The sequence below is a fragment of the Acinonyx jubatus genome, chromosome E1 (genome assembly GCF_027475565.1).
Source record: "Acinonyx jubatus isolate Ajub_Pintada_27869175 chromosome E1, VMU_Ajub_asm_v1.0, whole genome shotgun sequence".
Lineage (NCBI taxonomy): Eukaryota > Metazoa > Chordata > Mammalia > Carnivora > Felidae > Acinonyx > Acinonyx jubatus.
Genome location: NC_069397.1, coordinates 24,799,065 through 24,826,890, shown reverse-complemented (window position 1 = coordinate 24,826,890; position 27,826 = coordinate 24,799,065). Strand labels below are relative to the sequence as shown.

Genomic DNA, 27,826 nt, shown 5'->3' with positions numbered 1-27,826 from the left:
AGACCCATATGAATTCCCTGAATGCCCAATTTTCAGTGTGCAGATACTGTGCACTTTTGTGAAGGATCCAAACTTTTACCTGAGCCGCGATACGGTCCATGCCTAGGAACTCCCGTGGCACGACTGACGCGCCCGTGTAATCGGGAATGCTAGAGCGTTACTCGTCTTAGTGTAAAAAGTCCACCCCCACCCACCCAATTGCGGCCCCTTCGGAAAGTACGTTCTCTGCGAAAAGAACCACCACTCTTTTCTTCCCAAGTTTTCCGCCTGCCGCATTCCTTCCCTCCTGCGCGTCAGCGTGCGCTGACGTCATGACGCCGCACACGCAGCCCCGCCCCTGCAGAGCTCGGTGCTGGGACGGAACCCGGGTTTCTCTCAAACCCGGAATGTGAGGCCTGGGCTTGGCTCTCCCTCTATCCGTGCGCCGCTGTTTTCCCGGGCCTGGGTGCGCCGCTGCTGCCCTACAGCTCGCCCCGAAGGAGCCAGGGTGGCCGTGCGCTTCTGCCGTGTGCCCGCGTGGCTGCCGCCGCCCGTCCGAATCCTCCGGGGCCGCAGAGGAGTTCGCTACGGAGGGAGGCGGGGGCCTTCGGGAGGAGGAGGCGGAGGAGGCGGAGGAGGAGGGAAGGAAGATGGCGGCCGTGGAACTAGAGTGGATCCCAGAGACTCTGTATAACACCGCCATCTCCGCTGTCGTGGACAACTACATCCGTTCCCGCCGAGACATCCGCTCCTTGCCCGAGAACATCCAATTCGATGTTTACTACAAGGTACGCACCGTAGGCCTGCTCTCCGCTCCCCTGCTGCAACCCCTAGGGCCGCACCCCCTTCCACGTCTGCGAGCCCCCGCAGTTAACCCCTCACCCCTCGTAGCAGGATCGCCTCCCCAGACATCTGGCGCGGTCTCGTGGTTGCCAGGATAGGAATACTCTGTCTCCATATCCTCTGTCTCTCAAGTTCTTGGGCCTTGATTGGTATCTCTTCCTAATGAATCTTTCCGCGTATTTTGGTGTTCCCTCCAACACTGTGCCCCCCACCCCCATAGGCCTTTTGCTTGGACTTTCTCTATTGCTCCCCTGTCCCACTCAGTTCTTTACTTCTCACCTGTGTCTTCAGAATATTTTCTCCCTTTTTACCCATATTAAGTGTCAGCATCAGCTGAACTTTTTGCTCTGCTCTTGTCCCTCCTTCCTACTTACTTTCTCCTCTTGCCAAGCATTTTTTTTTTTTCTGCTTCGTGTTCGTTTCGCCTTTCGTGTTCTTCGTTCCTAATTGAGAGGGAGATGAGGAATTAGTAGAAGTAGTTGTCTGCTTTATTGGCATTTTTTTTAAACTTTGGTTTTTGTTTATACTTGGGGTTGAATTGGAGATTTTGTTAATATGTGAGTGGTGGTAAACTATTTGAAAGGAAAGGGGGAAAATCTTTCCTGAAAGAAAAAATACTTAAATTCTAAAGTTACGTTCATGTATTTGAAAGTTGCAATCTTGCCGCATTCCTAAATAGCTCCCCCTCAGAAATCTGAACAAAAAGTCTCCCAAGTCACTCTCCAAGGAGTTTCAGGGGTAAATGTCTTAGACTTGGACAGTTTTTGCAGTGTTTAGAGAGGGAGGAGATACTTTACGGACTCGGAGCCTCCCTTTTCCTCTCCCCCTACATTTGAAAGTGAACAGTAGATTTATTATTCAGTCCTCACTGCCTTGAATCTGCGTAGATAACCCCTACTTGCCAGTAGCCACCCGTGCAAAATGTGACCAGAAGTGGAATATGACTTATTTTTTAGATCTTAAATACTTCCTCTTGATTACTAAGTTGGCAGAACAGTGTAAATTGATATTTAACAGATGTGTATATTCTTATGTATGCATGGGGTTTTATGGTAGTTGTTTTATTGGGAAGATTGCCCACCTTCTCCACCCCACAATATTTTTTCAGAAAGCAACTGACTTGCTACATTCTACTCAAGCCAGCTGCTTTACACCAATTCTAATAATTAAAATGTTTTTTCCCCCCATAAATATTTGGAGAGGATTTGTTTTGGTTATTCATTTTATTATTTGGGCCCCTAAAGTAAAGAAAGCCTCCATTCATTCAAATCCCTTTGATACATTGATTTGCTTTTGTGTATATCTAAGGAAACTTTGTATATTTGAGATCCATTCCTCCCAAGGAAGGGTGAGTTTAGATTTGTCTTTCTCAACCTGGGAAACTACAGCTTTGTGTGTATGCTTACTCTGTCCATTTTATTAAATTTTATGTAATCTTTTACACTCCGTAGAGGAGAACATTGGAAATTCAAGCTAAGTACGTTTAGTAGTTGAATTCCCTCAAAATACTTGAACATCTTTTAGTAACTTGTGCTTCTACTTGAAGCCTTTCATTTGAAGATTATTATTAGTATAAACAGATGGTGCTTTTGCCACATTTTCTGTTTCAAATAGTTCACAAAGTTTTAATATTGTTTCTTTTTGGTACACTTTTACTTCTAAATAGTTGTATGTATCTTGGAGTATGGCATTGCGCTAAAGTGAAGGAAGGTATTTAATGTGTTCCTGGAACTGTGCTAAGTGCTTTTACACGTCTTGTTTAATCCTCACAGTTAAACTGTAGAGTAAGGTATAACCCTGTATTAAGGGTGAGAAAGTTAAGTAATTTAATCAAGGTCTAATATTTAGTATTTAGTTCCTACCTATCCTGCCTTCTTGCTCGAGAAGATTTTGCATTTTGAGATAATCGATTATTTCATGAAAGACGTTTATAGAACTAATTCCCTGGACTTGAATCTTTGATAGAAATATAAGGAATTTTTCTTGCTTTAAAACACCGTTTTGGTACATAAATATAAAATGCTTTTTAAGCATTTTAATGCATATAAATATAAGATACCCCTTGCCCAGTTTTTGAGCATTTTAAGAGATTGCTTATAGTTTCCAATTTTATCCAATTTAGAGCCAAGGAGAAATTCATAATCAGATTCCTTCAGCAGTCCCAACTTCCATCAATAGGCATAGTTATAGACAAAATCATAGTATTTGTGGAACCAAAAAAATACCCAGTTCCTCTTGATTGTTGTAGTCCAGTGTCACTGTTAATTTTTGTGAGTAGCTTCAGGCAAAGGCAGAGTCATAAAGCTTTAGGAGATGGGGTAATGGAATGAATGGAAGGTGAAATAGGCATGCTGACTTTTCCCTAAGGAAAGGAAGGGAGAAATATGTTGATATGTAGAAAGGGTAAAGTGTGAAGGGATTTTTTTTTTTTTAATGTTTACTTTTGAGAGAGAGAGACATAGTATGAGCAGGGGAGGGGCAGAGAGAGAGGGAGACACAGACTCTGAAGCAGGCTCCAGGCTCTGGGCTCTCAGCACAGAGCCCGATGCAGGGCTCAAACTCATGGACCGCGAGATCATGACCTGAGCCAAAGTTGGAAGCCCAACCGACTGAGCCACCCAAGCACCCCAGGATTTTTTTTTAAAGCATGGACGACATTAGAATATATTGGCTGAATTTATTGGCTGAAAATGGAATGAGAGTTTAATTGTATAAGTTAGGTGGGAAATGAATTATGGAGTGGAGACCTGGAACAAGAGAATTAATTAAGAGTCTTGCCTCTTCCTTCACCATGTGTAAATTAAGGTATGGGTCTTAAATTGTAGTTGGAGAAAGAGTACTTTTTTCTCTAAGATCAAATGGAACAAGTTAGGGACTTCAGGTGTCAGCATAGCTAAGTTTGCAAAGAATGGTTATCCTGAATAAGGAGGTAAGATCATCTGCTGAGAGTAAGGGATAGGAGTGGTGTGGTTTCTATGTAGGGAAGCTAAACCGAAGTTGGAAGTGGCTGTTGATGTATATGGGAAGGGAAGTTTATTAACAGTTTGTTTTAAAAAGTGACAGGTGGAGGAGCGCCTGGGTGGCTCAGTCGGTTAAGCTTCTGATTTCATCTCAGGTCATGATCTTGTAGTTGGTGAGTTTGAGCCCCACATCGGGCTCTGTGCTGACAGCTCTGAGCCTGAAGCCGCTTCAGATTCTGTATCTCCCTCTCTCTCTGCCCCTCCCCCTGCTCATGCCCTGTCTCCCTCTGTCTCAAAAATAAATAAACATTAGAAAATATATTTTTTTAAAGTGACAGGTGGAAAAAAAATAAAAATTTTAAAAAGTCACAGGTGGTATAGATGGTTCAATAAAAATCCATATGTTGTAAAATAATGTCTTTGAATCTGTATAGCTTTTAACCAGGAGTGCTCAACCATTTAGGTATAGAAATGGAAAGATAAATAGAAGGAATTGTAAAGCTGTGTACCAAGTGAAAGCAAATATAGAGTGAAGGGCTGGGTTTTTAAAGAATGAAGTTTAGGATCTTTTTAACTGCTGACTGGTCTGTTTTGTGTCCTATTCCAATTACAAAATTGGCCATAGAGTTAAGTTTTGGCTAGGTGAGGTGTTTCAGTAATGTGTTCTGTTTATTTATTTTTAATTTTTTTTAATTAAAAAAAAGTTTTTTTTATTTTATTTTTGAGAGACAGAGAGAGACAGCATGAGTGGGGGAGGAGCAGAGAGAGAGGGAGACACAGAATCCGAAGCAGGCTCCAGGCTCCGAGCTGTCAGCACAGAGCCCAATGCGGGGGCTCGAACTCACAAACTGTGAGATCATGACCTGAGCCACAGTCGGATGCCTAACCAACTGAGCCACCCAGGTGCCCATAATTTTTTTTGTTGTTTTTTAATTTGAGAGAGAGCATGCAAGTGGGGCTGAAGGGGGAGGGGGAGAGACAGAGAGACAGAGAATCTTAAGCAGACTCCACAGAGCATGAAGTCCTGACACAGGGTTCAATCCCATGACCCTGGGATTATGACCTGAGCTGAAATTAAGAGTCTGATGCTCAACTAGTTGAGACACCCAGATGCCCCAGTGTGTTCTATTTATTATTTTTAGGTTTTTTTTTTAAGTTTGTTTATTTTTGAGAGAGAGAAAGAGAGCGTATAAGCAGGGGAGAGGCTGAGGAGGTGGGGACAGGGGATCCGAAGAAGGCTGGGCTGACAGCAGAGAGCCTGATGGAAGGCTTGAACTCACCAATGGCAAGATCACAACCTGAGCGAAAGTCAGATGCATAACTGAGCCACCCAGGTGGCCCAATTTATTATTTTTAGTCTTAACTTCAATGATTTTGGCTTTGTCTCATGCAGAAAACCATACAAATTAATGCCTTTACTTGGTATTAGAGTCAATTTTTTCTTTTTCTATGTATATTTCTGTTGTATAGCTATATAAAGCCTCAACTAATATCCTTGGTACTCTTTTAAAATTGGCTGGTAACAAATTGAAAAAAAAATCTTGCAACATATTTGACAGCCAAAGAATTAATAATCTTTTCATATAATGAGCTCTTCAGATTAATAAATTGAGAGCTAAAAACTTTATGGGGGAAGGGCATAAAGAACATAAATAGCCCAACATACCATGTATCTCTGGATGGTAAGGTAATATGTTATAATGTCAGCTCATCTCAATTTAAGCTGTGAATTCATCTGATATATGAATCAGATGCTCAAAACTTTACCAGTGCAGGAAAGTGACTAAATATGAAGTTCATCTGGAGAAATTGCTTACATGAGAATAAAGGAGTCAAAGAAATTTCCAAGATGCACAATATTTAGGAGACATATGCATTATAATGTAGTCCAGTGCATTAGAAAGCTACATATTTTATTTATTTGAGAGAGAGTGTGTGTGTGTGCGCGCGCGCGTGTGCACACAAAAGCAGGGGAAGGGAGAGGGAGAGAATCTCAAGTAAGCTGCCACGCCTAGCACAGAGCCTGACGTGGGGCTCCATCTCTTGATCCTGAGATCATGACCTGAGCCGAAATCAAGAGTCAGATGCTTAACCAACTGAATCACTCAGGCGCCTTAGAAAGCTACATATTTTAAAATTGTGTAGCATTGGCACAAGAACAGCAGAGAGATAAATTGATTCATAGAACATAGTAGGCAGTCTAAATAGAAGTGAAAGCACATTTAAGAATTCGTTAAATGATACGGGGCGCCTGGGTGGCTCAGTTGGTTAAGTGGCCGACTTCAGCTCAGGTCATGATCTCATAGTTTGTGGGTTCAAGCCCTGCATCGGGCTCTGTGCTGACAGCTCAGAGCCTGGAGCCTACTTCAGATGCTGTATGTCCCTCTCTCTCTGCCCCTTCCCACCTCCTGCTTGCACGCGTGTGCACACACACACACACACGCACACACTCTCTCAAAATTAAAATAAACATTAAAACAAAATTTTAAAAAGAATTTGTTAAATGATTAAGTAAAGAGACAATGCTATATTTTAATTTTTTTAAGTTTATTTTGGGAGAGAGAGAGCGAGCAGAGAGGGACAGAGAGAGAAGAAGAGAGAGAATCCCAAGCAGGCTACATACTGTCAAAACAGAACCTGACTCAGAGCTTGAACTCACAAACCATGAGATCATGACCTGAGCCGAAATCAAGAGTTGGACATTTAACTGATTGAACCACCCAGGCAGGCACCCCAGAGATAATGCTATATTTTAATGCTTTATTTACTTTTGAGAGAGAGAGCATGCCTGCGAGCGAGCAAGGAAGGGGCAGAGAGAGAGGGAGACACAGAATCTGGAGCAGACTCCAGGCTCTGAGCTGCACTTAACTAACTGAAACACCCAGGTGCCCCAACAGTGCTGTATTTTAATTGGGGAAAATATTTTTGAGACAGACAGAGACAGGGCGTGAACGGGGGAGGGTCAGAAAGAGAGGGAGACACAGAATCCGAAGCAGGCTTCAGGCTCTGAGCTGTCAGCACAGAGCCCAACGCGGGGCTTGAACTCACGGATCGTGAGATCATGACCTGAGCCAAAGTCGGACGCTCAACCGACTGAGCCACCCAGGTGCCTTAATTGGGGAAAATAAAATACCTTGGGCAGCTGGCTGTTTGGGGGAATATATTCGCACTATATATTAAAATGACTTCCAGGTGTATTAAAGATTTAAGTATGGCAAATGAAATCATATAAGTATCAGAATAAATTATTGGGCCATTATTCTGTTGTGGGAAATGACTGAAATTTCTTCTTTGAAGAAATTATTAAGGCGCTTTACAAATGTAAAGAATGTCAAACATTATAGGGGCACCGGCTGGCTCAGTCAAACATTCGATTCTTGATTTCAGCTCAGGTCATGATCTCAAGGTTTGTGGGATTGAGCCCCAAGTGATTCTCTCCCTCTCTTTCTGCCCCTCATCTCACTCGCATGTGCGCTGTCTCTCTCTCTCTCTGAAAATAAACATAAAAAAAAAATAAATTTAAAAAGTCAAACATTATAAAAATACGTAACGTAAAAGACGAAGTCCTGCGTTACTCATTTTGCCAACACTGTGATGCCATCTTGGCATGGAGAAGGCTTTTCTAAGCATGAAACCAGAACCTAGAAGGAAAAAAATCAGTACTTCTAAGTACATTAAAAAAGTAGGGGAAAAAATGTAAGCATTTTTTTAAAGACTATGGAAATGACAGCATTTGACACATGGGTTATATTTCTTCTTCTTCTTTTTTTTTTAATGTTTATTTATTTATTTTTGAGAGAGCAAGAGATAGCTTAAGCAGTATGGTAGGGGCAGAGAGAGAGAGGGAGACAGGGAATCCCAAGCACTGTCATAACAGAGCCTGATGCAGGGCTCAAATCCACAAACTGTGAGACCATGACCTGAGCCGAAATCAAGAGTTTGGATGCTTAACTGACTGAGCCACGTAGGTGCCGTGCCCCCTCCTGTTTTTTCTTTTTAATGTTTATAAGGGGTGTATTTTCTAATTGAGAAAGATGTAATACTAATCAGTATGTGAAGAATAACCAACTCATTTCCAGAACACCTGAACAGCCAGCTCATACAAGAGGAAGATATGAATGGCCAGTAAACATCAAAAGATGCTCAACTGAAATGCAGAATCAAGCCAAAGCAATCACGAGGAACAAGAAAAAAAATCTGGAGGACTCACACTACCAAGTATCAAGCTGTAGCAATTAAGATTAATGTGGCATTGGCACATGGATAGACAAATAGATTGATGGAATAAAACAGTCCAGAAACAGACTGATATGTATACTGTCACATGATTTATGATAAAAGTAACACAGTGGTACAGTGGGGAAAGGAAAGTCAAATAAATGGTGCTGGTCAATTAGATATCCATATAGGAGGAAAAGTATCATGATTTTACCTTACCACCATATGCAGTGATCATTTTTGGATGGTTTGCTGACCTAAATTTGGAAAACAATTCTCACTATGTCAACAAAGATATATTTACAAAATGGCCCAAACATCAGGATAATTTCATAAATTGGATTATGTTAAGATTAAGACCATGTATTCATTAAAAGATACCATTAAGATCATGAAGAGTGGGTAGAAGTGGGAGAAGATGCTTGAAGGACATATGCCTGATCAAAGACTCATCCTGCATCTAATATTAATACACCCCCCTTTTTTTTTAATGGGAAAAGAACTTGAATAGGCACCTAAAAAGACCAATATTCAATGCTATATTTTAATATTAGAATTAGAACTTGAATAGGCACCTAAAAAGACAAATATCCTGCATCTAATATTAATATACCCCCCTTTTTTTTAATGGGAAAAGAACTTGAATAGGCACCTAAAAAGACCAATATTCAAAGGACCAAGCAAGTGTTTGGAAAGCAATCATGATTGCATGAAAGGGGCTCAGCCTCATTTTGGGAAATTGCTGTGGTAGTGTACATTCTTCAGAATGACTAAATGAAGCAAAACAAAACAATGTTAGGACATGGAGCAATCAGAACTCTCAAACATTGTTACTGGGAGTGTAAATTGATGAACTATCTTGGAAAACTAGCCTGTCTGCTAAAACTGAGCATATACATCCTCTGGAACACAGCAATTCCACTTCAAGAAATGTACACTTAAGAACATTCACAGTGAACAAAGAAAAAAGAGAGTCTTAAATATAGAAAACAAACTGATGGTTACCAGAGGGGAGATGGGTGTGGGGGGGGGGGTAGTTAAAATAGGTGAAGGGAATCAAGAGTACACTCATTGTGATGAGCACTAAGTAACATATAGAATTGTTGAATCACCATATTGTACATTGAAACTAATATAACACTGTATGCTAACTAAACTGGAATTTAAATTTTTAAAATTCACACACACCATCAGTAGAATTAGTAAGTAGTGGAATAGTCATGTAGTGGAATATTATGCTATGAAAATGAACGAATTGCAGCTGTTTGACACAATATGAATGAATCTTACAAGTGATACTGTAAGAAACCAGTGACAGGAATATACACCAGAGGCTCCCAGACTTTCTCCCTTCATGGTACTTGGTTCATGGCACTTGTGGGCCAAAAGAAATACCTAAACTGTTCTGTTTATTAAGTAGTAGATATGAACAACTTAGTAATACTTACGTCCCAACAAGTTAAGAGCCATTAAAATAATGCACAAAAATTGAAAAAAAAATTAGTACTTTTACTTCATTTTTAAATAACCACAATTAGTTAGTAATGGGATGTATACTTTCAGCACTGTACAACTTCTCAAATCTTGGAATCAGATTGGACACCCACCACCCTCATTTTCTGTTCCATGTTGATTTTTACACATTACTTATTATTATAGCAACCACTGAAAATGGCAGCTTATTAACAAAGATTAGACATCACTGAAAAGAATATAGCAATCTAGTAGTTGGCATGGTGTAATACAGATGTTGAATATCGTTTCTCTCAAATTTAAAATAACTTGCAGTCCCCAGGCACCCTTGGTGCAGTTTGGAAACTGTGGGTATATTGTGTATTTTTCCATTTATTTAATGTTCAAAAACGATCAAAATTAATCAAAAGTGTTGGAAGTCAGGAGAGGATCTTTTTTTTTTTTTTTCTTTTTTAGTCTTTGGAGGGTATTGATTACACAGGGTCACAAAGGGAGGTGCCTGGAATTCTGATAATACTCTGTGATCTAGATGTTGGTTTACATGTGTGTTCACTTTGTGAAAATTTATTGTTACATTTAAATATGAGTTGTACACTCTATGTTATGCTTCAGTAAAAAGGTTTTTAAAAAATAACATCCGTCTTTATCAGATTGTCAAACTTAAAGATTGAAATCATTCATACCCTTTAACCACAATACCATTTACAGATTTTAATCCTACAGGACTGCTTGTGAATGTGGGAAAGTTCCATTTAGGGATGTTCACTACAATGTTGTTTATGATGGCAAAAATTGGAAACAAACTAAATGCTAATCAAACAGGAACAGAATATAATACTGCAGTTATAAAGAATGAGGAGGCTGTATATACTGAGGTAGAGATGCCAGAGCACATCAAGTGGGGAGAATAAGAAGCTATTTATAAAGTAGTATGAATAACATAATCCTGTTTGTGTGTTTTTTTTTAAAAAAATGCTTATTTATTTATTTTGAGAGAGCGAGCAAGTGTGGGGGAGGGGCAGAGAGAGAGGGAGAGAGAATCCCAAGCAGACTGCGAAGAACCTGACATGGGACTCGATCCCACCAACCATGAGCTCATGACCTGAGCTGAAACCAAGAGTCAAGACACTTAACTAACTGAGCCACCCAGGGGTGTGTGCGTGCACACGTGCGTGTGTTTTAAAGTAGAAGAATATATGTGTATGTTTCTATGTGCGTTGAAATAAAGAATCTAGAGAAACACAAAGTTTTAATGGTATTTATTCAAGGGATAGGATTGCAGTTGCTTTTTACTTTGCACATCCTTTCTGTTTTATTTTAATACTTGGATTTTTATGACCATGTATTATTTTGATACATAAAATAAGTAAAATTGAATTTTTTTAAGTTTTATTTATTTTGAGAGGGAGAGAGTGTGTGTATGTGCACGAGCAGGAGAGGGGCAGAGAGAGAAGGAGAAACAGAGAATCCCAAGCAGCCTTCACACTGTCATTGTGGAGGCTGACATGAGGTTCGAACTCACAAACTGTGAGGTCATGACTGAGCCTAAATGAAGAGTTGGATGCTTAACCAGCTGAGCCACCCAGTCTCAGTTGAGTTAAAAATTGAATTTTTAAGATAGGATATCTGAATGTGAAATCGTCCTAAGAGGAAAATAGCCTAAAAATTCAAATATTTGTCAGTGTGAATGAGAACTAAGTCCATGTAGTTTAATACAAAAAAATAATACAACTAATTAATTACATAGTTGATTCAGTAGCTAGCCAAATCAAGAAACATGAGTGAAAGCTCTCATTTTCAAAATTAAGAATAAGAAAGAAAATAATAAAACCACACAGATACACTGGAAAGAGGAAAGTAGCTTTTTAAATTGTAGAATGGCTTCTTTAGTTGTAGGAGAGCGTGTACAATTCTATGCTAATCTGCCTGAAAACCTTACTGAAATTATGTTTCTAGGAAAATATAAATGACCAAAGAAGTTAATAGACTAAAAACCATTTTAAAAAGTTGAACAATTAAAAAAAAAAAGTTGAACAATTATATTTCTCCCTTTGTACATCTGCCTTCTCCCTCAGCAAGCAAACAACTACCGCTGACTTCAGGAACTTTCTTGAGTGTATTCAGAGAAGAATTGATGCTACTGGAACTTAACCTGTTTCAGACCAACCTAATTCTTTCCAATTAAAAAAAAAGGAAAAGAGGTCAACATAGGGTGCCTGGGTGGCTGAGTCAGTGAGCGTCCAAGTCTTGATTTCAGCTCAGGTCATGATCTCACAATCATGGGATCCAGCCCAAGTTGGGCCCTGTGCTGGACCTGGAGCCTGCTTGAGATTCTCTCTCTTCCTCTGCCTCTGCCCCTCCCTCAAAAACAAAACAAAACAGGTCAACGTAACACTGATACCTAAACCTAAAGTAGCAACAAAAAGAAGATCTCTTGAGAACCTCACTTGTGATTCATGAGGCAGAATTTCTAAATAATAACAAATACAAATCAGTGTGTCTATTAATATAATTCATCATATTAATAAGACAGGGAACTATCATCATAATATAAAAACCTAAACGTCTCTCCCTTTAAACTTTTAATAGGAAATACAGATTGACATTATAAACATACTTAAAAGATAATATATATATATAAACAGGAATACTTAGTGGTGAAACACTTAAAGTATTCCGATTAAAATCAGGACTATAATAAGATACCTTCTATTATCCGTATCATTGCCATTGTTGTTTCTTTTGGCCACTGAAGCCAGACTGATTTTTTCTTCTTCTTCTTCTTCTTCCTTTTTTTTTTTTTTTTTTTTTTTAAGATTTTAAGTAATCTGTATACCCAATATGGGGCTCAAATTTACAACCCCAAGATCAAGAGTTGCATGCTCTACCAACTGAGCCATCCAGGCACTCCAGACTGATTTTTTTCTTCTTTCTTTCTTTCTTTCTTTCTTTCTTTCTTTCTTTCTTTCTTTCTTTCTTTCTTTCTTTTTTTTTTAATGTTTGTTTATTTTTGAGAGAGAGAGACAGAGGGTGACCAGGGGAGGGGCAGAGAGAGAGAGGGAGACACAGAATCAAAAGCAGGCTCCAGGCTCCAGGCTCCAGGCTCTAGGCTCTGAGCTGTCAGTACAGACCCGACACGGGGCTCAAACAGCCTTTGAACTATGAGATCATGACCTGAGCCGAAGTTGGCCGCTTTACCAACTGAGCCACCCAAGTGCCCTGGACTGATTTTTTTCTTAAGTGAAATATAGTTGAGTATCATCCAGTTTTTTTGTTTTTATTTTTTTAAGTTTATTGTTGTTTATTTTGAGAGAGTGTGCACTCGAACAGGAGAGGGGCAGGATGGAGGGAGAGAGAGAGAATCCCAGGCAGGCTCCACACTGTCAGTACAGAGCCTGATGTGGGGCTTGGACCCACTGACTGTGAGATCATGACCTGAGCCAAAAGCAAGAGTTGGATGCTTAACCAACTGAGACACCCAGGCACCCCTAGATTTTTTTATTTTTATTTTTATTTTTTTAAGTGTTTAGACTTTTCATACTTCTTTCTGGAACTGTATACTGCATATTCAGGATTTCTGAGGTGCTGATTAGTGCAATTAGAATAAAGAAATTTAAGGGGTGCCTAGTAGCTCAGTTGAGTGTCTGACTCTTGATTTCAGCTCAGGTCATGATCCCGTGGTGGTGGGATTGAGCCCCACAGCACAGAGCCTGCTTGGGATTCTCTCTCTCCCTCTCTCTGCCCCTCCCCTGCATGCTCTCTGTGTCTCTCTTAAATACAAATTTTTAAAAATGTGAAATGGAAAAAGGTTTTAATTTACATAATGGAGTATTAAAGTTTATGAAACATACTCAAGGCTCTTGCAAATCAGTAAGAAAAAGGACTGAAAAGAAATGTGCTATTATGTTGATAGTGATTTTCACTAGATGGTAAAATTGAGTGAATGTTTTTCCTTTTTATACATTATTTTCCATATTCTGTAATTTTTCTAAAAACATGTAATTCTTCTAAGTCAGAGGAAGCAAATTGTTTAAAGTTGGTTACCTACAATACAGAATGAGTTTCCATATAGAGACAGAATGTATTTCTTAGAACTATACTGCTGTCTTTCTACTGCCTCCTGGATAGACCTAATTTTCACCGCAGATTGGTAATGAAGCTTTGAGAAGCTGAGAAACTTCTTACCAAATAATAGAGATCACAGACACATATTGACTTACATATGGCTGGTTATCGTTGTTAGGTATTACTACTAACCCAGATTTTTTGATCATTTATATCATGGTAGCCTCTTCCACCATTAACATACTCATGTAAATTACACAAGTGACCCCCTCAAGTGAGGGATAGAGTTAGAGAATCTGTATACTAGACCTGATTTCATCCTCATAATGATTGGGGAAAAAACTCTTAGTTTCTTGTTAAATGGATGTGGATGTAATAGCATCTTCATATGTGGACAGCATATTTAAACTTTAGTAAAGGGTTGCCCTCTTATTTGAGTGTTAACTGTTTCTTGTGCTTTTTAATAATATGAGTGTATTAACCTCTTGGACTTACTTGCCAATAAGCAAAGCATTTGCCCTGCAAGATAAGAATAATCATGTTGGTCAGTTGAATTAAATTTAAAAAAGTATGACATGGAACCAATGAGGGTAGAGCAGCTAAGAAATTAAAATGTTAATAAGCAAGACATTTAAGTATTGTCTTGTCTTCAAAAGAAAGCATTTACCTTTTAATTATGTGTGTATTATGTTAAAATACTTCTGTGACACTTAAATCCAAGAATTTATAATCTGAGACCCCAATGTAATCAGTTACAGGATTTACATATCATATACAATATAAGAGCAAAGGAAATATTATATTACAATGTGAATTTTTTCAGAGCTACATTTCAGATGAATTTTGAGATTAGAGAATTTTTCGAGTAAATATATCTTATGAGTGAAGATAGTACGTGTGTATTAAATAGAACAATTTGTTACTTTCATTTATTTTAGAGGTGAAGGATACATTTGTTTAGAGATAAAGGAGACATTATTTTTTAAAAACCTTTTATTAAAAAATTTAAACACAAAAGTAGATAGAAGACCTCTGTGTGTCTGTTGTCCAGCTTTAACAGTTACCAGTTTTTGGCCAGTCTTGGTAAATCTGTTCTACCACATCCCCCTTTCCTATAGTATTTGGAAGCAAATCTAGGCATCATATAATTTCATCTGCTAATGTTTTAGTAGCCACCTTACTCTTACAACCCCTAAAAAATTTAATAGTAGTTTCTTACTGTTACTGAATATACAGTTATTTGATTTTCAGTTTTAAATGTGAAATTTGTATGTAATTTTACAGTTTGGTTATTTGGGTCAGGATCTAGATAAGTTCTACAGGTTGGCTGTTGGTTGATCTCTCTCTTAAGTCTTTTTTGATCTATAGGTGGCCTTTCCATCTGTTTTCTTATCTTTGCAGTTTATTTGTTGAAGAAAGAGAATCCTTTGTCTTACAGACAGTACATAGTTTTCCTGTAGCCTGGATTTCAGTGATCATGATATAAAACATTTTCATCATCCCTTCTAGATGTTTTAGTCTTTGTCTCTGTGGGGGCTTCATGGGTTTCACTGATTTCAGATTTCAGCTTTTAATACCAAGTTTTGGGTATGGGGTCTGTAAATCATTTAGGTAGTATGAATTGGGACTGCATAGTCCTATGTATCTTAGGTTTGAAGTTTCAGTTTTTCACTGCAGACTTTGAAGGCTGTGGATATTCTTGACTTTTTCATTCCTGGTTTAGGCAGGTAGTTCAGCTCCAAGTCCCTTTGCTTACAAGGATCTGCTGTCTGGACTCCTTCCTATCTGGTGTTTTGTACTCTACCCACAACCACTCAGAGGTATAAACTATTCTGTTTTTCTTCCTTCCCAGCTGTTTTTGAGTTTTGACAGCTGTGAAGTTTTTGCTCTTGGTTTCAAACTCCGCTATTTATCCAAAAGTTCTTTTCTGATAACTTTATTCAGCAGTTCCTTTTGTTTGGAAAAGAGCTGGAAGGTTTTCATATGTGTCGCTGTCATCTGCCTATTGCCAGAAGCTTTACTCCGGTTTGTCTTCAAAACTCAGCTGAAATTCTTCTTAGAGTAGTTACTTCATTTGTGATACTAAAACACTCTGTTTACCTCCATTGTATAATCTATGAGCATTATCTTTCTGCTCTGACAGATTCTACATTTTTTGAGATCAGAGAACAACTCTTACTTTGTATTCCTGTGATGACCATAGTCACTAATATATCCCTGATACCTAGCACAGTGTCTTACACAAATGTTCCTGATATTTATTAATGAGAAAATAAGTAGAATATTTCTAGCTATAGTTTTCTTGCCTTTGATGTGAAAAATGACAAAGATAAAACAGGTTCAGTAAGCCATGAGTTTCATGTACTGAATATGCCAGGGTACTTGGTAAAAGATCAGATGTTAATAGGAAACATCTATTTTTGTCTATCAACTTAAGCATCTATTATTTAGAATTTGTTCTTGACTTTCGCATTTAGGTACTGGCAGTTTATGTTCTTCATCGCTAGGGTACACTAGTGTATGAAGTTTGCATTGAAATTTGTTCTCAGAGTTTATTGTATGAGCACTATTGTATAGAGTACTATGGAGAAAGGACATAAGATTATGCCTAATCAGTGTTTCTCTTTAAGGTGCTCACAGTGTGGTTGGGAGACAGTAAGTAACTATGTATGAAGCTGGGGTTTTTCCCTAAGTGTTGAATTCTTTAGCTAAATTTGGGCAGTTTCAATAAATAATGATAGAATAACAACACTAAATATTTGATTCTCTAACTGTAAACTTCAGAATAGAGACTGTGTCTTGATTTTTTTTGTTTGTTTCTTCTGAGGTTGAGTTCCATCCAAAGTAGATTGTTACCAATTTGGATTATGGATTCAGAAAGCATTGAATGTATATCTAGCTAATGCTATGCAATGTGCTAGGTATTGGGGGTATAGTGATAACAGTGGTTACCTCACAGAGTGTAGAGTGTAATGGAGTGACATGTTGAACAAGTTTAGTGAATGTGTGCATGTATGTCTTGATGCTGATATGGAGGAAAATACAGTCTGTCATGAGAAAGTGTAACAGGGAACAGAATTTAGATTGGGGAGTAAAGGGCAGGTCTCTGTGAGAAGGTGACAAATTAGTGGAGACCATTAGGAAGAGTTATAGATTAACCCGGCAAAGAATCACGGTACTAGTGCTTCATGTGGAGGCAGTAGCATATGTGTGCAAAACTCACGAGGTGAGATAGAGCTAAAAGAAAGCTAATGTGGCAGGAATATAGGAGACTGGGAGAAAGAATGGTAAAAAATGAGGTTTGAAAAATAGGCAGGAGTCAGATAACTTTTAGAGACTTGTAGCCCATATTAAAAATTTTGAATTATGTTCACACTGAGGCTGCCATTGAAAAGTTTTAAACAAGGAATGCCATGAAATAATTTACATTTTTAAAAGATCATTCTGGCTGCTGTGCGGAATTGATTAGAAGAGGACAAGAGTGGTAATGGAGAAGCCAGTTCTACCTAACCTTTTCAGTAATCCAAGTGAACGATTTGAAATATAAATCCTGTCTCACAGATGTGCAGTTTATTGAATATTGTCCAGCTTTTGAAAAAACATACACATATGTAATGGTAGATAAACAATTTAAAAACAAAAGAGGGCTTATATTGCTCAAACTTTTCTAAAACTTGTTCATTTTTACGTGTCATGGTAATTTTTCTTTGATAACAACTGCTTTTCATTTCTGAAGATTTTTGCTCTTTACTGACTCTTCAAGAGGGGATAACAGTTTCAAACATGAGTGAGATACATGAGTTTCATAGATTGTGTCTGTATGTTCTTAGACCATAGTTTGAATTCACTTTCTTTTATATTTTTTTCTAAACCTTTCCAAGTTTCTACTGTTGGGAATTAGCCAAGATTATTTTGTATGCTAATCTGATGTCAAAACTAAGCTGTTCAGTCTTAGCCTGTGGTGATTTTGAGTTGGCTGGGAAAGCAACCAATTAAAAATCCCTCTGGTTAAGGAAGACTTTCATCCCCGTCTTTATCTCCCAAAGAGTTTTCTGGGTTTGGGGATGGCTTGCATTGCCCTTGCAGTAGTTTTTCCTTCAGTATGTTATAAGATTTTTACTTTAGTCTGTTCTAAAACATCACCAGGAATTCCATCCCTTTGTATCTTCAAGGTGTTAATTCTTATATATGTGTGTTACTAATATTTTACTCGGTTTCGTTGTATTTACATTTTTTATTTATAATATTTTATATTCTTGGGCATTTTAGGGTTTTATGTAATCACTTATCTCTATGATTTTTGCCTGTGATATGTTTCAAAAGGCAGTGTTTACCAAGTAGCTTTTAATATTGCTCTCATTTAAGTCTGGAATTTATTTTTACTATATTTTATTAGGAGACATCTAACTTTGCTTTCCCATTTTTTTCCTTTTTTAAATGTTTATTTATTTTTGAGTGACAGCATGCACACGAGCCAGGGGAGGGGCAGACGGGGGACAAAGGGATCTCACTAATCGTGAGATCATGACCTGAGTCAAAGTCTGATTGATGCTTAACCTACTGAGCCACCCAGGTGCCCCCCCCCTTTTTTTTTAAGTTTTGAGAAAGAGAAAGAGAGTACATGCATGCACCCACAGGAAGGGTGGAGAGAGAGAATCTTGAGCAGGCTCCACATGGGGCCTATACCTGGAACTTGAGATCATGACCTGATCTAGAGTTGGATGCCCAACCGACTGAGCCATCCAGGCGCTCCTCCTTTCCCCATTTTTATGCACTCTTTGTTAGCTCCTTCTTCAGTGATCAAAACATTTTTTTCTTCATCATGTTAATTTTTTACACATACTGTGGTCTACTTTTGAAGTTTGCATTTTGTTCCATTGATTGGTTTGTCTTCATACCTTTCCAGTATTGTTTTAGTTGTATTATATTGTCTGGTTTTATATCTCTTGGGAGGTAATTTACCTACTTCTAAAAATAAACTATTTTCCCTTAAAGAACCAAAAGTTGATAGAGTCTTTTAATAGCCTTGTTATTTATTGGGTACAGAATATAATATGAAACACTTAACAATGAACTGAAGTAAGTAAGATTTAAAAAAAAATTTTATAAAAAAATTTTTTTTAACATTTTTTAATTTTTTTTTTTTATTTTTGAGACAGAGACAGAGCATGAACGGGGGAGGGGCAGAGAGAGAGGGAGACACAGATACCGAAGCAGGCTCCAGGCTCTCTGAGCTGTCAGCACAGAGCCCATTGTGGGGCTCGAACTCACGAACTGTAAAATCGTTACCTTAACCAACTGAGCCGCCAGGCACCCGCTAAATAAGTCAGATTTTTAAAAATCTAATCAGAATTCTTACCAAGGAATCTGGAGCCTCAGTTTCCTCCAAGCTCTACTCTATAAGCTGTATGAATCTATGAAAGAATAAATCTTTAAGTCTTCTATAAAAACGTTAAAAATTACCCTTTATTTATTTATTTATTTATTTATTTATTTATTTATTTATTTTTAATTTACATCCAAGTTAGCATACAGTACAACAATGATTTCAGTAGTAGATTCCTTAATGCCCCTTACCCATTTAGCCCATCCGACTCCCCCCAACCAAGCTAAAAATTACTCTTTTTATATATACTCTTCCTTCCTGATAGATTATCTTTAAGAGGCAGTGTAGTGTACATTATTAAGAACATGGATGTAAAGACAGACTGCCAGGGGCCGGATTTGTGCTTTACCCCTTTTTAAAGTTGTATGATCTTGAGCAGGTTATTTAATTTTATATGCCTCAATTTCCTTATCTGTGAAAGTATAGAGTGAGTTACTTATGTAAAGCACTTAGAACAATGCCTGGCACATATTAGATCTTTTTAAGAATTAAATGCTATTTTTATTCTGGATCAGTATCCATAAATCCCATTCACAGAATGTCTAAGTTTGCATTTTTGGATAAACCTGGTAAGGATAATTGGAAACAAGTCATTACCCTCTTCCCAGAATTTAAATGTGAACCCATTTTTAGCTAGAAAAATTGAACAGAGTAAAAGGGGGAGGGGCTTGTGTTAATAAGGGCATGTTTACATTGTAACTAAGGAAGCAACTTTTCAGAATTTTAATTTCAAATCCCATTTAAGTAAGATGTACCAGTTTTCAGTCATTAAAGGCATACGATGAGTTGTAATGTATACAAAGCTTAATTGTCTTTGGTGAGTACAGACAAAAAGGTTGTATAACTTGTTTTCATTTCTCCTATCTTAAAGAAATTCTAAGCCTTAAGTTTGCTAATGATAAGTTATTTTGGTAAGAAGTGAGGTTTTTTTGTATTATACCATTTTGGGAGTGTGTGTATATATTTATTTTGATAAGTAGATTTACTTTTCTGCCCTAGATAAAAACATATCACATTGTTAAGCTTCCAAATACAGATTAGGTCATACATTCTCAACTTTATTTTCTGAGTTATTCTCTGTTGGTTAATAGTCAAAGTAAATATGACAGTGATTAATAATAGTGAATTTTACTGTTTACATTCCCAGAAGCTCTTACTATAGCAGAAAACATAATCATCTCTAAAATTAGCAAATCTTTCCTTACGAAAGTTTACTGTTAATGAGTATCCAACCGTTTTATGTGAAGATAACATTTTGCTTCCCCTTCCTGGGCATGTGGTAGCCCCTTATCTCTTCTCTTCGGTAATTGTTACGGATTTTTCACAGCAGTCCTTATTGATTTGCATTAATGTACTTATGTAATTTGACCTGGCTTCCATTGTGACTAGTGATTTATGCCCAAGAACTAGTTGATTGAGTTTGTAGTATATTTTCCCAGCACAAAGTTAACTGGCCCATTTTGGCACATGAACTCTAGATCTTGTCTTTTTGAAACCCCTGTTCTGTAAACTGAGCTAAGAGTTAAGTGTAATATAAAGTGAATAAGATAAAATTCCAGCCTTCTAAGGCACTATATTTATATAGCATATAAAAATTCAAAGCATTTGGTGAAGCTGGAGTGGGAGAAGGAGGGACAGTAGTATTTGTCTCTTTTTAACCATGTGCATATATTATTTGTGATAAACATTGAACACATTTGTTAAAATGTTACTTTTAAAAGAAGTTCTAAAAAGTCAGGCAAAATGAGTAAGGGATTGTGACATGATTAGAAATCCTGCCATCTTGGATTATTTTAATTTATTTATTTTTCATCCTGGATTACTTTATTTAAGATTTTATTTTTAAGCAGTCTCTTTACCCAATGTGGGGCCTGAACTCACAACCCTGAGATCAAAAGTTGCACACTCTCCTGACTGAGCCAGCCAGGCACCCACCCCCCCCATCCTGGATTACTTTAGACATGATCTGTTAATTTTAAAAGTTTCTTGAACATAACTTTTTATGTTTATTTAATAAGTGTATAGCACTTTGTAGAATTTAACATGTACCAGATACTAATTTTTAAATTAAATTAATTTTAAATGTTAATTTTTAACTTTATATACAACTATTAAAATATCTTGTATGAATTGTAAAAATTTGTTAATTTACTATTGCTGTGGAATCATACTGACTTTGGGTAGTACCCATTAAATTCATTAAATATTAAGTCCATCAAATTATATCTAGAAGTATAATTAAAGTAAAATTAAAATTAAATTAAAAATTTTTAATTACCTTTTTTATTTTTCATTTCAGCTTTACCAACAGGGACGCTTATGTCAACTGGGCAGTGAATTTTGTGAATTGGAAGTTTTTGCTAAAGTATTGAGAGCTTTGGATAAAAGGTAAATACACTTTTTAAAAATTGTAATGAACTATACATAACCTAAATTTTATCATTGTAACTTTTTAAGTGTACAATTCAGTGACATTAAGTACCTACCTACCCATTGTTGTGAAACCATCATTACCACCTTGCTTTTTGTGTTCAAGAAAAGGAGACTGAATTCATCTTCCCCATTTTGGCTGTTACATGTGGTGGAGCCACATACAAGTATAGACGACACAGCCTTTGATTATATACTTGCTAGTATATACTCTTTAGCATTCTTCCTGAAATTTGCTTTAAATGCTATTTCTTTTTACTAACCCACACTTCTAGGAAAATAAGAATATAGTTTTACAAAATACTGCTAATTTCTAATATGAATATTGCCAAATTGTTTTATTTGTTCAACAAATTAACTAAGTATATACTTGTTCAATGCCTAGTACGAATCAGGTACTGTTCAAGATGCTGTGAATAAGTTCTACAACATCTCTTCCTCATGGATTTTGTATTTGAGAGAGGAAAATAATAGGTAAATAATATAATTTCGCTGTTAGAGGTAACTTTGAAATGTGGCCTGTGTACTGTAGAGAAACTTTTTGGTTAGTTGAATAATTAAAATTAATCTGTAAAATAAATAAATGAGAACTTCATTTTGGTAAAAGAAGGCTATAGCAAAACTTTTAAAAAAGCATTCTTTAAGAAAAGGTTACCTTTCTGGAATTTAAATTTCTCTATACAATTCTAAACGTAGCCATTGTAAAGATTTAGTGGAATACCTCTCTTTCATCTCTCAGGTTATCTTTCACCAAGTCAAAATCCCTTGGTAAGTGTTTAATGTATTTGTGAAACTAAAAGCATGTAGTTTGACTTTTTTCCCCTTTATCCAAAGCAGTGATTCTGGTATTTACAATTTTGTCATTTAAAAGTTTTTTATTAAGATATAATTCACATACCACCACATTCACCATTTTAAATTATATAATTAATTCAGTGTCTTTAGTATATTCACAAGGTTTTGCAACCATCACCACCATCTAATTCTAGAACATTTTCATCACCCCATAAAGAAACCCTGTACCCATTAACAATCACTTCCTATTTCCTCTTACCCCCAGCTTACCATTAATCAATTTTCTGTCTCTAGATTTACCTGTTCTAGAAAAGAGAATCATATGGTATATGGTCTTTTGTGACTGGCTTCTTTTACTTACAATGTTTGGAAGGTTTATTCATGGTGTTGCTTGTATTAGTACTTCTTTCCTTTTATGGCTGAGTAATTTTCCATTGTATGAATATACTGTGTTTTATTTATCTAGTCATCTGTTGGTGAACATTTTGGCTGTTTGGCTATTATGATAATACTGCTGTGAACGTTTATGGACAAGATTTTGTGTAGGCATATGTTTTCAATTGTGTATATAACTAAGGGTGTATACATATGATAACTCTGTTTAATTTTTTTAGTAAACTCTAAACTGTTTTCCATAGTGGCTGTATCATTTTATGTTCCTACCATCAATGTATGAGAGTTCCAATTTTTACATATTTTTGTCATCACTTTATTAGAATAATGATTACATCCTAGCAGGTGTGAAGTGGTATCTCATTGTGATTTGGGTTTGCATGTCCCTAATGACTAATGATGTTGAGCATCTTTTCTTGTACTTATTGGTCATTTGTATACTTTCTTTGGAGAAATCTCTATTCAAATCCATTTCCCATTTTTAAATTGGGTTATTATTGAATTATAAGATCATTTGGTTTTTAAAAGTTAGTTTTAGGGGTGCCTGGGTAGCTCAGTTGGTTGATCATCTGACTCTTGATTTCGGCTCAGGGACTCTTGATTTTGGCACAGGTCAGGATCCCAGGGTTGTGGGATTGAGCTCCACGTCAGGCTCCACACTGTATGGAGCCTGCTTAGGATTCTGTCTCTCTCCCTCTGCCCCTCTCCCCTGCTCGTGTTCTCTCTCTCTCTCTCTTTCTCAAATTTTTAAAAAAGAAAAGTTAGTTTTATTCTTTTTTATTGACATTTGTTTACACATACAGGAACACACAGTGATCTACTGAATAAAAATATTAGGCTAAATTATGGTTATTATGGCCTCATAATTCATAAGGCAGAAAGTTTTTTGTATCTTATTCCATCTTGGAAAATAATGGTAGTGTTATTTTTAAAAAAGAAAGCTAGTGGACGCCAGGGTGCTCAGTCAGTTAAGTGTCCAACTCTTGATTTGGGCTTAGATCATGATCACACAGTTCGTGACTTCAAGCCCTTCATTCCCAGCGTGGATCCTGCTTGGGATTCTCTCTCTCCCTCTTTCTCTGCTCCTTGCCTGCTTGCTTGCACACACCTGTGCACACCCATGCACATGTGTTCTCTTTCTTTCTCCCTCAAAATAAATAAACTTAAAAAAAAATAAAAATCAAGCTAGCACTTTCTAAAACTGTAAAATATGTTATCTTTATAAAATAATCTTTTCTTCTCTTTCAGACATTTGCTTCATCATTGTTTCCAGGCTTTGATGGATCATGGTGTGAAAGTTGCTTCAGTCTTGGCCTACTCATTCAGTAGGCGGTGCTCTTACATAGCAGAATCTGATGCTGCAGTAAAAGAAAAAGCCATTCAGGTTGGCTTTGTTTTAGGTAAGTAATAGTAAAATAGAGGAGTGTTTTATTGTAGGACATGATTCATTAAACCTACTAATGATAAAGGATTACACCAGAACATTCCCAAAGTCTACATAAGGAAGTTGAGAAAAACATCAGAAAAATTAGGTGTGATTTATTGAATGTTAACTTTGTGCCAAACACTAAAGTAGGCATTTAAATGTTATATTTTCCAAATCCTCATAACATTCCAGTGGTGTGATGGTATTAATGGCACTTTACAAATGAAAGATTCAGAAAAGTTAAAAACTTGCTCAAGTCACATAGCTGGTAGTGTACTAAAAGTTTAGAATCCTGCATCTATAAATTCCTTACCACATGTTTTGCTAACATGTCCTGCTGCCTCCAGCCTCTTTCACCAGTTTACCATATGCTGTGGCATGAGACTTAATCCTTTTAAGGCCTCAGTTTTTCAGTCTCTAAAATGAGGATAATCCTGTATTTCCTGATGGGATGTTACAAGAATACTGAAAACATATGGGGAAGGAGTCTGAGAAGGTTTTGTTTGTTATATACAGAGAAAAATACTGTTTAAATTTTGTATAACATTAAAAAAAATGTTTATTTGGGGGTGCCTGGTGGCTCAGTCAGTTAAGCAGCCAACTTTGGCTTAAGTCATGATCTCGCGTTCGTGAGTTCGAGCCCTGCATTGGTTCTGGCAATTTGGAGCCTGGAGCCTGCTTTGGATTCTGTGTCTCCTTCTCTGTCTCTCCCCCACTCGTGCTCTGTTTCTCTCTCTCACAAATAAATAATAAGCAATAAACATTAAAAAGAAATTTTTTTAAATGTTTGTTTTAAAGACACAGAGAGCGTGAATGGGGGAGGGACAGAAAGAGATGGAGATCGAGAATCCCAAGCAGGCTCTGTTCTGTCTGCACTGAGCCTGACATGAGGCTTGAACCCATGAACCATGAGATCATAACCTGAGCTGAAATCAAGAGTCAGACGGTTAAATGACTGAGCCACCCAAGCACTCCTGCATAACATTTTATATATTTTTACAAATCTACATAGATAAGTATGTTTCAGGCAACTACTTATTAAAGTTGTTACTTACCCTTCTTTTTACTTTCTTTAAAAAATTTTTTTTGAAATAATTATAGATTCACAGACAATATCAAAACCAAGAATTGACATGACTTTAACACTATTTAAAAAAATTTTTTTTAATGTCTATTTTTGAGAGAGAGAGAAAGAGAGAGAGATATGTGGGGGGCAGGGGGGCAGAGAGAGGGAGACACAGAATCTGAAGCAAGCTCCAGGCTCTGAGCTGTGAGCACAGAGCCTGATGGGCTCGGACTCATGAACCGTAAGATCATGACCTGAGCCAAAGACGGACGCTTAACCAACTGAACCACCCAGGTGCCCCCAAGTTCAGTACTGTTAAGTAGACTACAGACCTTATTGCATTTTCAACCATTTTTACATGTACTCACGTGTGTGTATGTTTCTATGCAGTTGATTCCAGGTAAAGATTCATGTAACTGTCATTACCATCAAGATACAGGACTGTTCCATCAACACAGACTACCTTTCATTTTTAACTCCTTACATTAATGTGTGCACATGCCTGTTTTAGCTCTCTTACACATGCACATACACTTTCTTTGCTAACAAATTTTCATGATCATTTCCTTCAATCTTAGAATAATTCTTTGTAGTGGTCATAGACAGTTTGCTGGAAGAACTTCAGAACATTTTTCCTGAAAAGAAATTTATCCTCTGATAGTCCCATGGAATAAAACTGCAACCAAGAATTGTCCCCCAAAAATGTCTCTAGCAAAAGAGTATCTGTGATCTTGATGAATGTTAAGGTTGACATCCCTTTGGTCCTAGATGATTATGTAAAAATCTGTAGAACAACTTCAGTATCAACCAAAGTGAAAGGCAGAAAGTTTTTAGTGTTCATTGACGTCCTCTGTCAGCTCCACAAACATTTATACCAATGTCTGGTTGTTATAATGAGCCAGACTGAAGAAATATCTTGCAGGTAGAATCAAGTTCTAACAAACTCATAGTTAAGTTGTTGGTCTTGATCCTAAAATTACCGCAATTTGGAGACAATGGAGACAATTTTCTTAATAATAGCTTTATTGAGATGTTCTTTGAGATTGGGTATAGAGAGACTGAAAATGTTAGGATTATTGAAATATATGGCTAATTAACTGGAAAATGTCAATTCTTAGAGTATAGAGTATTTTTAGAGGGTTAAAACTCTTGACTCCTTATTCAAGGTCTCAACTTTGATCTAATTCCTCTAGTTTGAAAGTTTTTGTTTTGTTTTTTGTTTCACAGTAGCTTTGTTTTGGGCTAAACACAGGACTTTAATATTACGGGTGTTTTCATTTTAGATAATACTAATTTTAAGCGTGTCATTTTAGCTTTCAAGTGATTTATTAAATTATTTTAAAAATTACTTATTAAATTATTTAAAATTATTTAAAGTTATTGGTTTTCTTGTCCTTTAGGTGGCTTTCTTTCAGATGCAGGGTGGTACAGTGATGCTGAGAAAGTTTTTCTGTCCTGCCTTCAGTTGTGTACTCTACATGATGAGATGCTTCATTGGTTTCGTGCAGTAGAATGTTGTGTGAGGTAAGTTGGAACAAATCCTACTGTAATGGTCCTTAGTGGCTTTTATAGTTTTAGCTTGTATAAGTATACTCCTAACAATTGGACAAACCTCAGAGGTTATATCTGTTTGTCATAGTTTCGTTAGTCTGGCCTCCTATCTCTGATCACCAAAATATAGTTAACTTGCTATGGGCATCTTAGTTTAGATTTGAATATTATGAACCAGACTGTATATTTTATGTATGTATGTATGTATGTATGTATCTATGTATTTTTGGGAGAGAGAGAGAGAGAGCATGAGAGTGGGGAGGGGCAGAGAGAGAGAGAGGGAGACAAAGGATCTGAAAAGCAGGCTCTGTGCTGACAGCAGAGAGCTCAATGTGGGGCTCAAACTCATGAACCCTGAGATCATGAGCTGAACTGAAGTTGAATGCTTAACCAGCTGAGCCACCTAGGTGTCCCTATTTTATATATATATATATTTTTGCTATGTCGTAGAGCTTGTGTGTTCATTCACTCAACAATTATTTATTGAATGCCTCAGTGTACCCAAAACTGTACTAGGCACTGGATGCTGGGAAAATAAAAACATGTTTTTCTTGGGTGTTTATTTTTTTTACCCCTGTTTACATTTCTAGAATTGTGTAATAAGATTAGTATTTTATTTGTAAATAACTATTTTCTTTAAAAATACATTTTTTAACATGTACTTAAAGGAAAGGCAGGCAAGGCTAGAAATAACTCTTCTTTTTTACTGTCTTCGTTTTTTCTATGTAACATTTAGTTATGGGTATTTTTATGTAAGTTTTCTCTCTGTCCCAAAATTTGATTTGACATTTCTTTTAATGTTTATTTATTTCTGAGAGAGAGAATGAGAGAGAGCCTGTGCATGTGCGAGCAAGGGAGGAGCACAGAGAGAGGGAGACAGGATCTGAAGTGGGCTGTGCTGATGCAGAGAACCCCATATGGGGCTCAAACTCATGAACCACGAGATCATGTGACCCAGAATCCAGAGTTGGAACTCAACTGAGCCACCTAGGCGCCCCATCTTGCTCAGTCTTAACATGAATATATTCATAAGCTAATGACTTCTAAACTTGTATATTTTCCTTCCAAACAGTGAATAGTTTAACCAGTTAAATAGTAATTGCTTTTGACAATAGCTGTTGATCAGGTAGATACAAATGTATTTTCTCATAAAAATAACATACTATGGGAGGGGCGTCTAGGTGGCTCAGTCAGTTGTGTCTGACTTCAGCTCAAGTCGTGATATCACAGTTCATGAATTT

General features: G+C 37.0%; 2 protein-coding genes across 2 annotated transcripts in view; one reads left to right on the top strand and one right to left on the bottom strand.

Annotated features, from left to right (window-relative positions):
- Positions 1 to 314: 314 nt before the first annotated feature.
- The window catches only part of APPBP2 (amyloid beta precursor protein binding protein 2), a 47,563-nt gene continuing 20,051 nt past the window's right edge, over positions 315 to 27,826 (top strand). Inside the window, exons 1-4 of the mRNA XM_015078455.3 lie at positions 315 to 767; positions 21,224 to 21,312; positions 23,791 to 23,942; positions 26,435 to 26,558. Coding sequence (XP_014933941.1) covers positions 630 to 767; positions 21,224 to 21,312; positions 23,791 to 23,942; positions 26,435 to 26,558 — 503 coding nt within the window. The 5' untranslated portion in view covers positions 315 to 629. The remainder of the gene's footprint in view (positions 768 to 21,223; positions 21,313 to 23,790; positions 23,943 to 26,434; positions 26,559 to 27,826) is intronic.
- The window catches only part of CHCT1 (CHD1 helical C-terminal domain containing 1), a 72,043-nt gene continuing 45,269 nt past the window's right edge, over positions 1,053 to 27,826 (bottom strand). Inside the window, exon 6 of the mRNA XM_015078458.3 lies at positions 1,053 to 1,265. Coding sequence (XP_014933944.2) covers positions 1,189 to 1,265 — 77 coding nt within the window. The 3' untranslated portion in view covers positions 1,053 to 1,188. The remainder of the gene's footprint in view (positions 1,266 to 27,826) is intronic.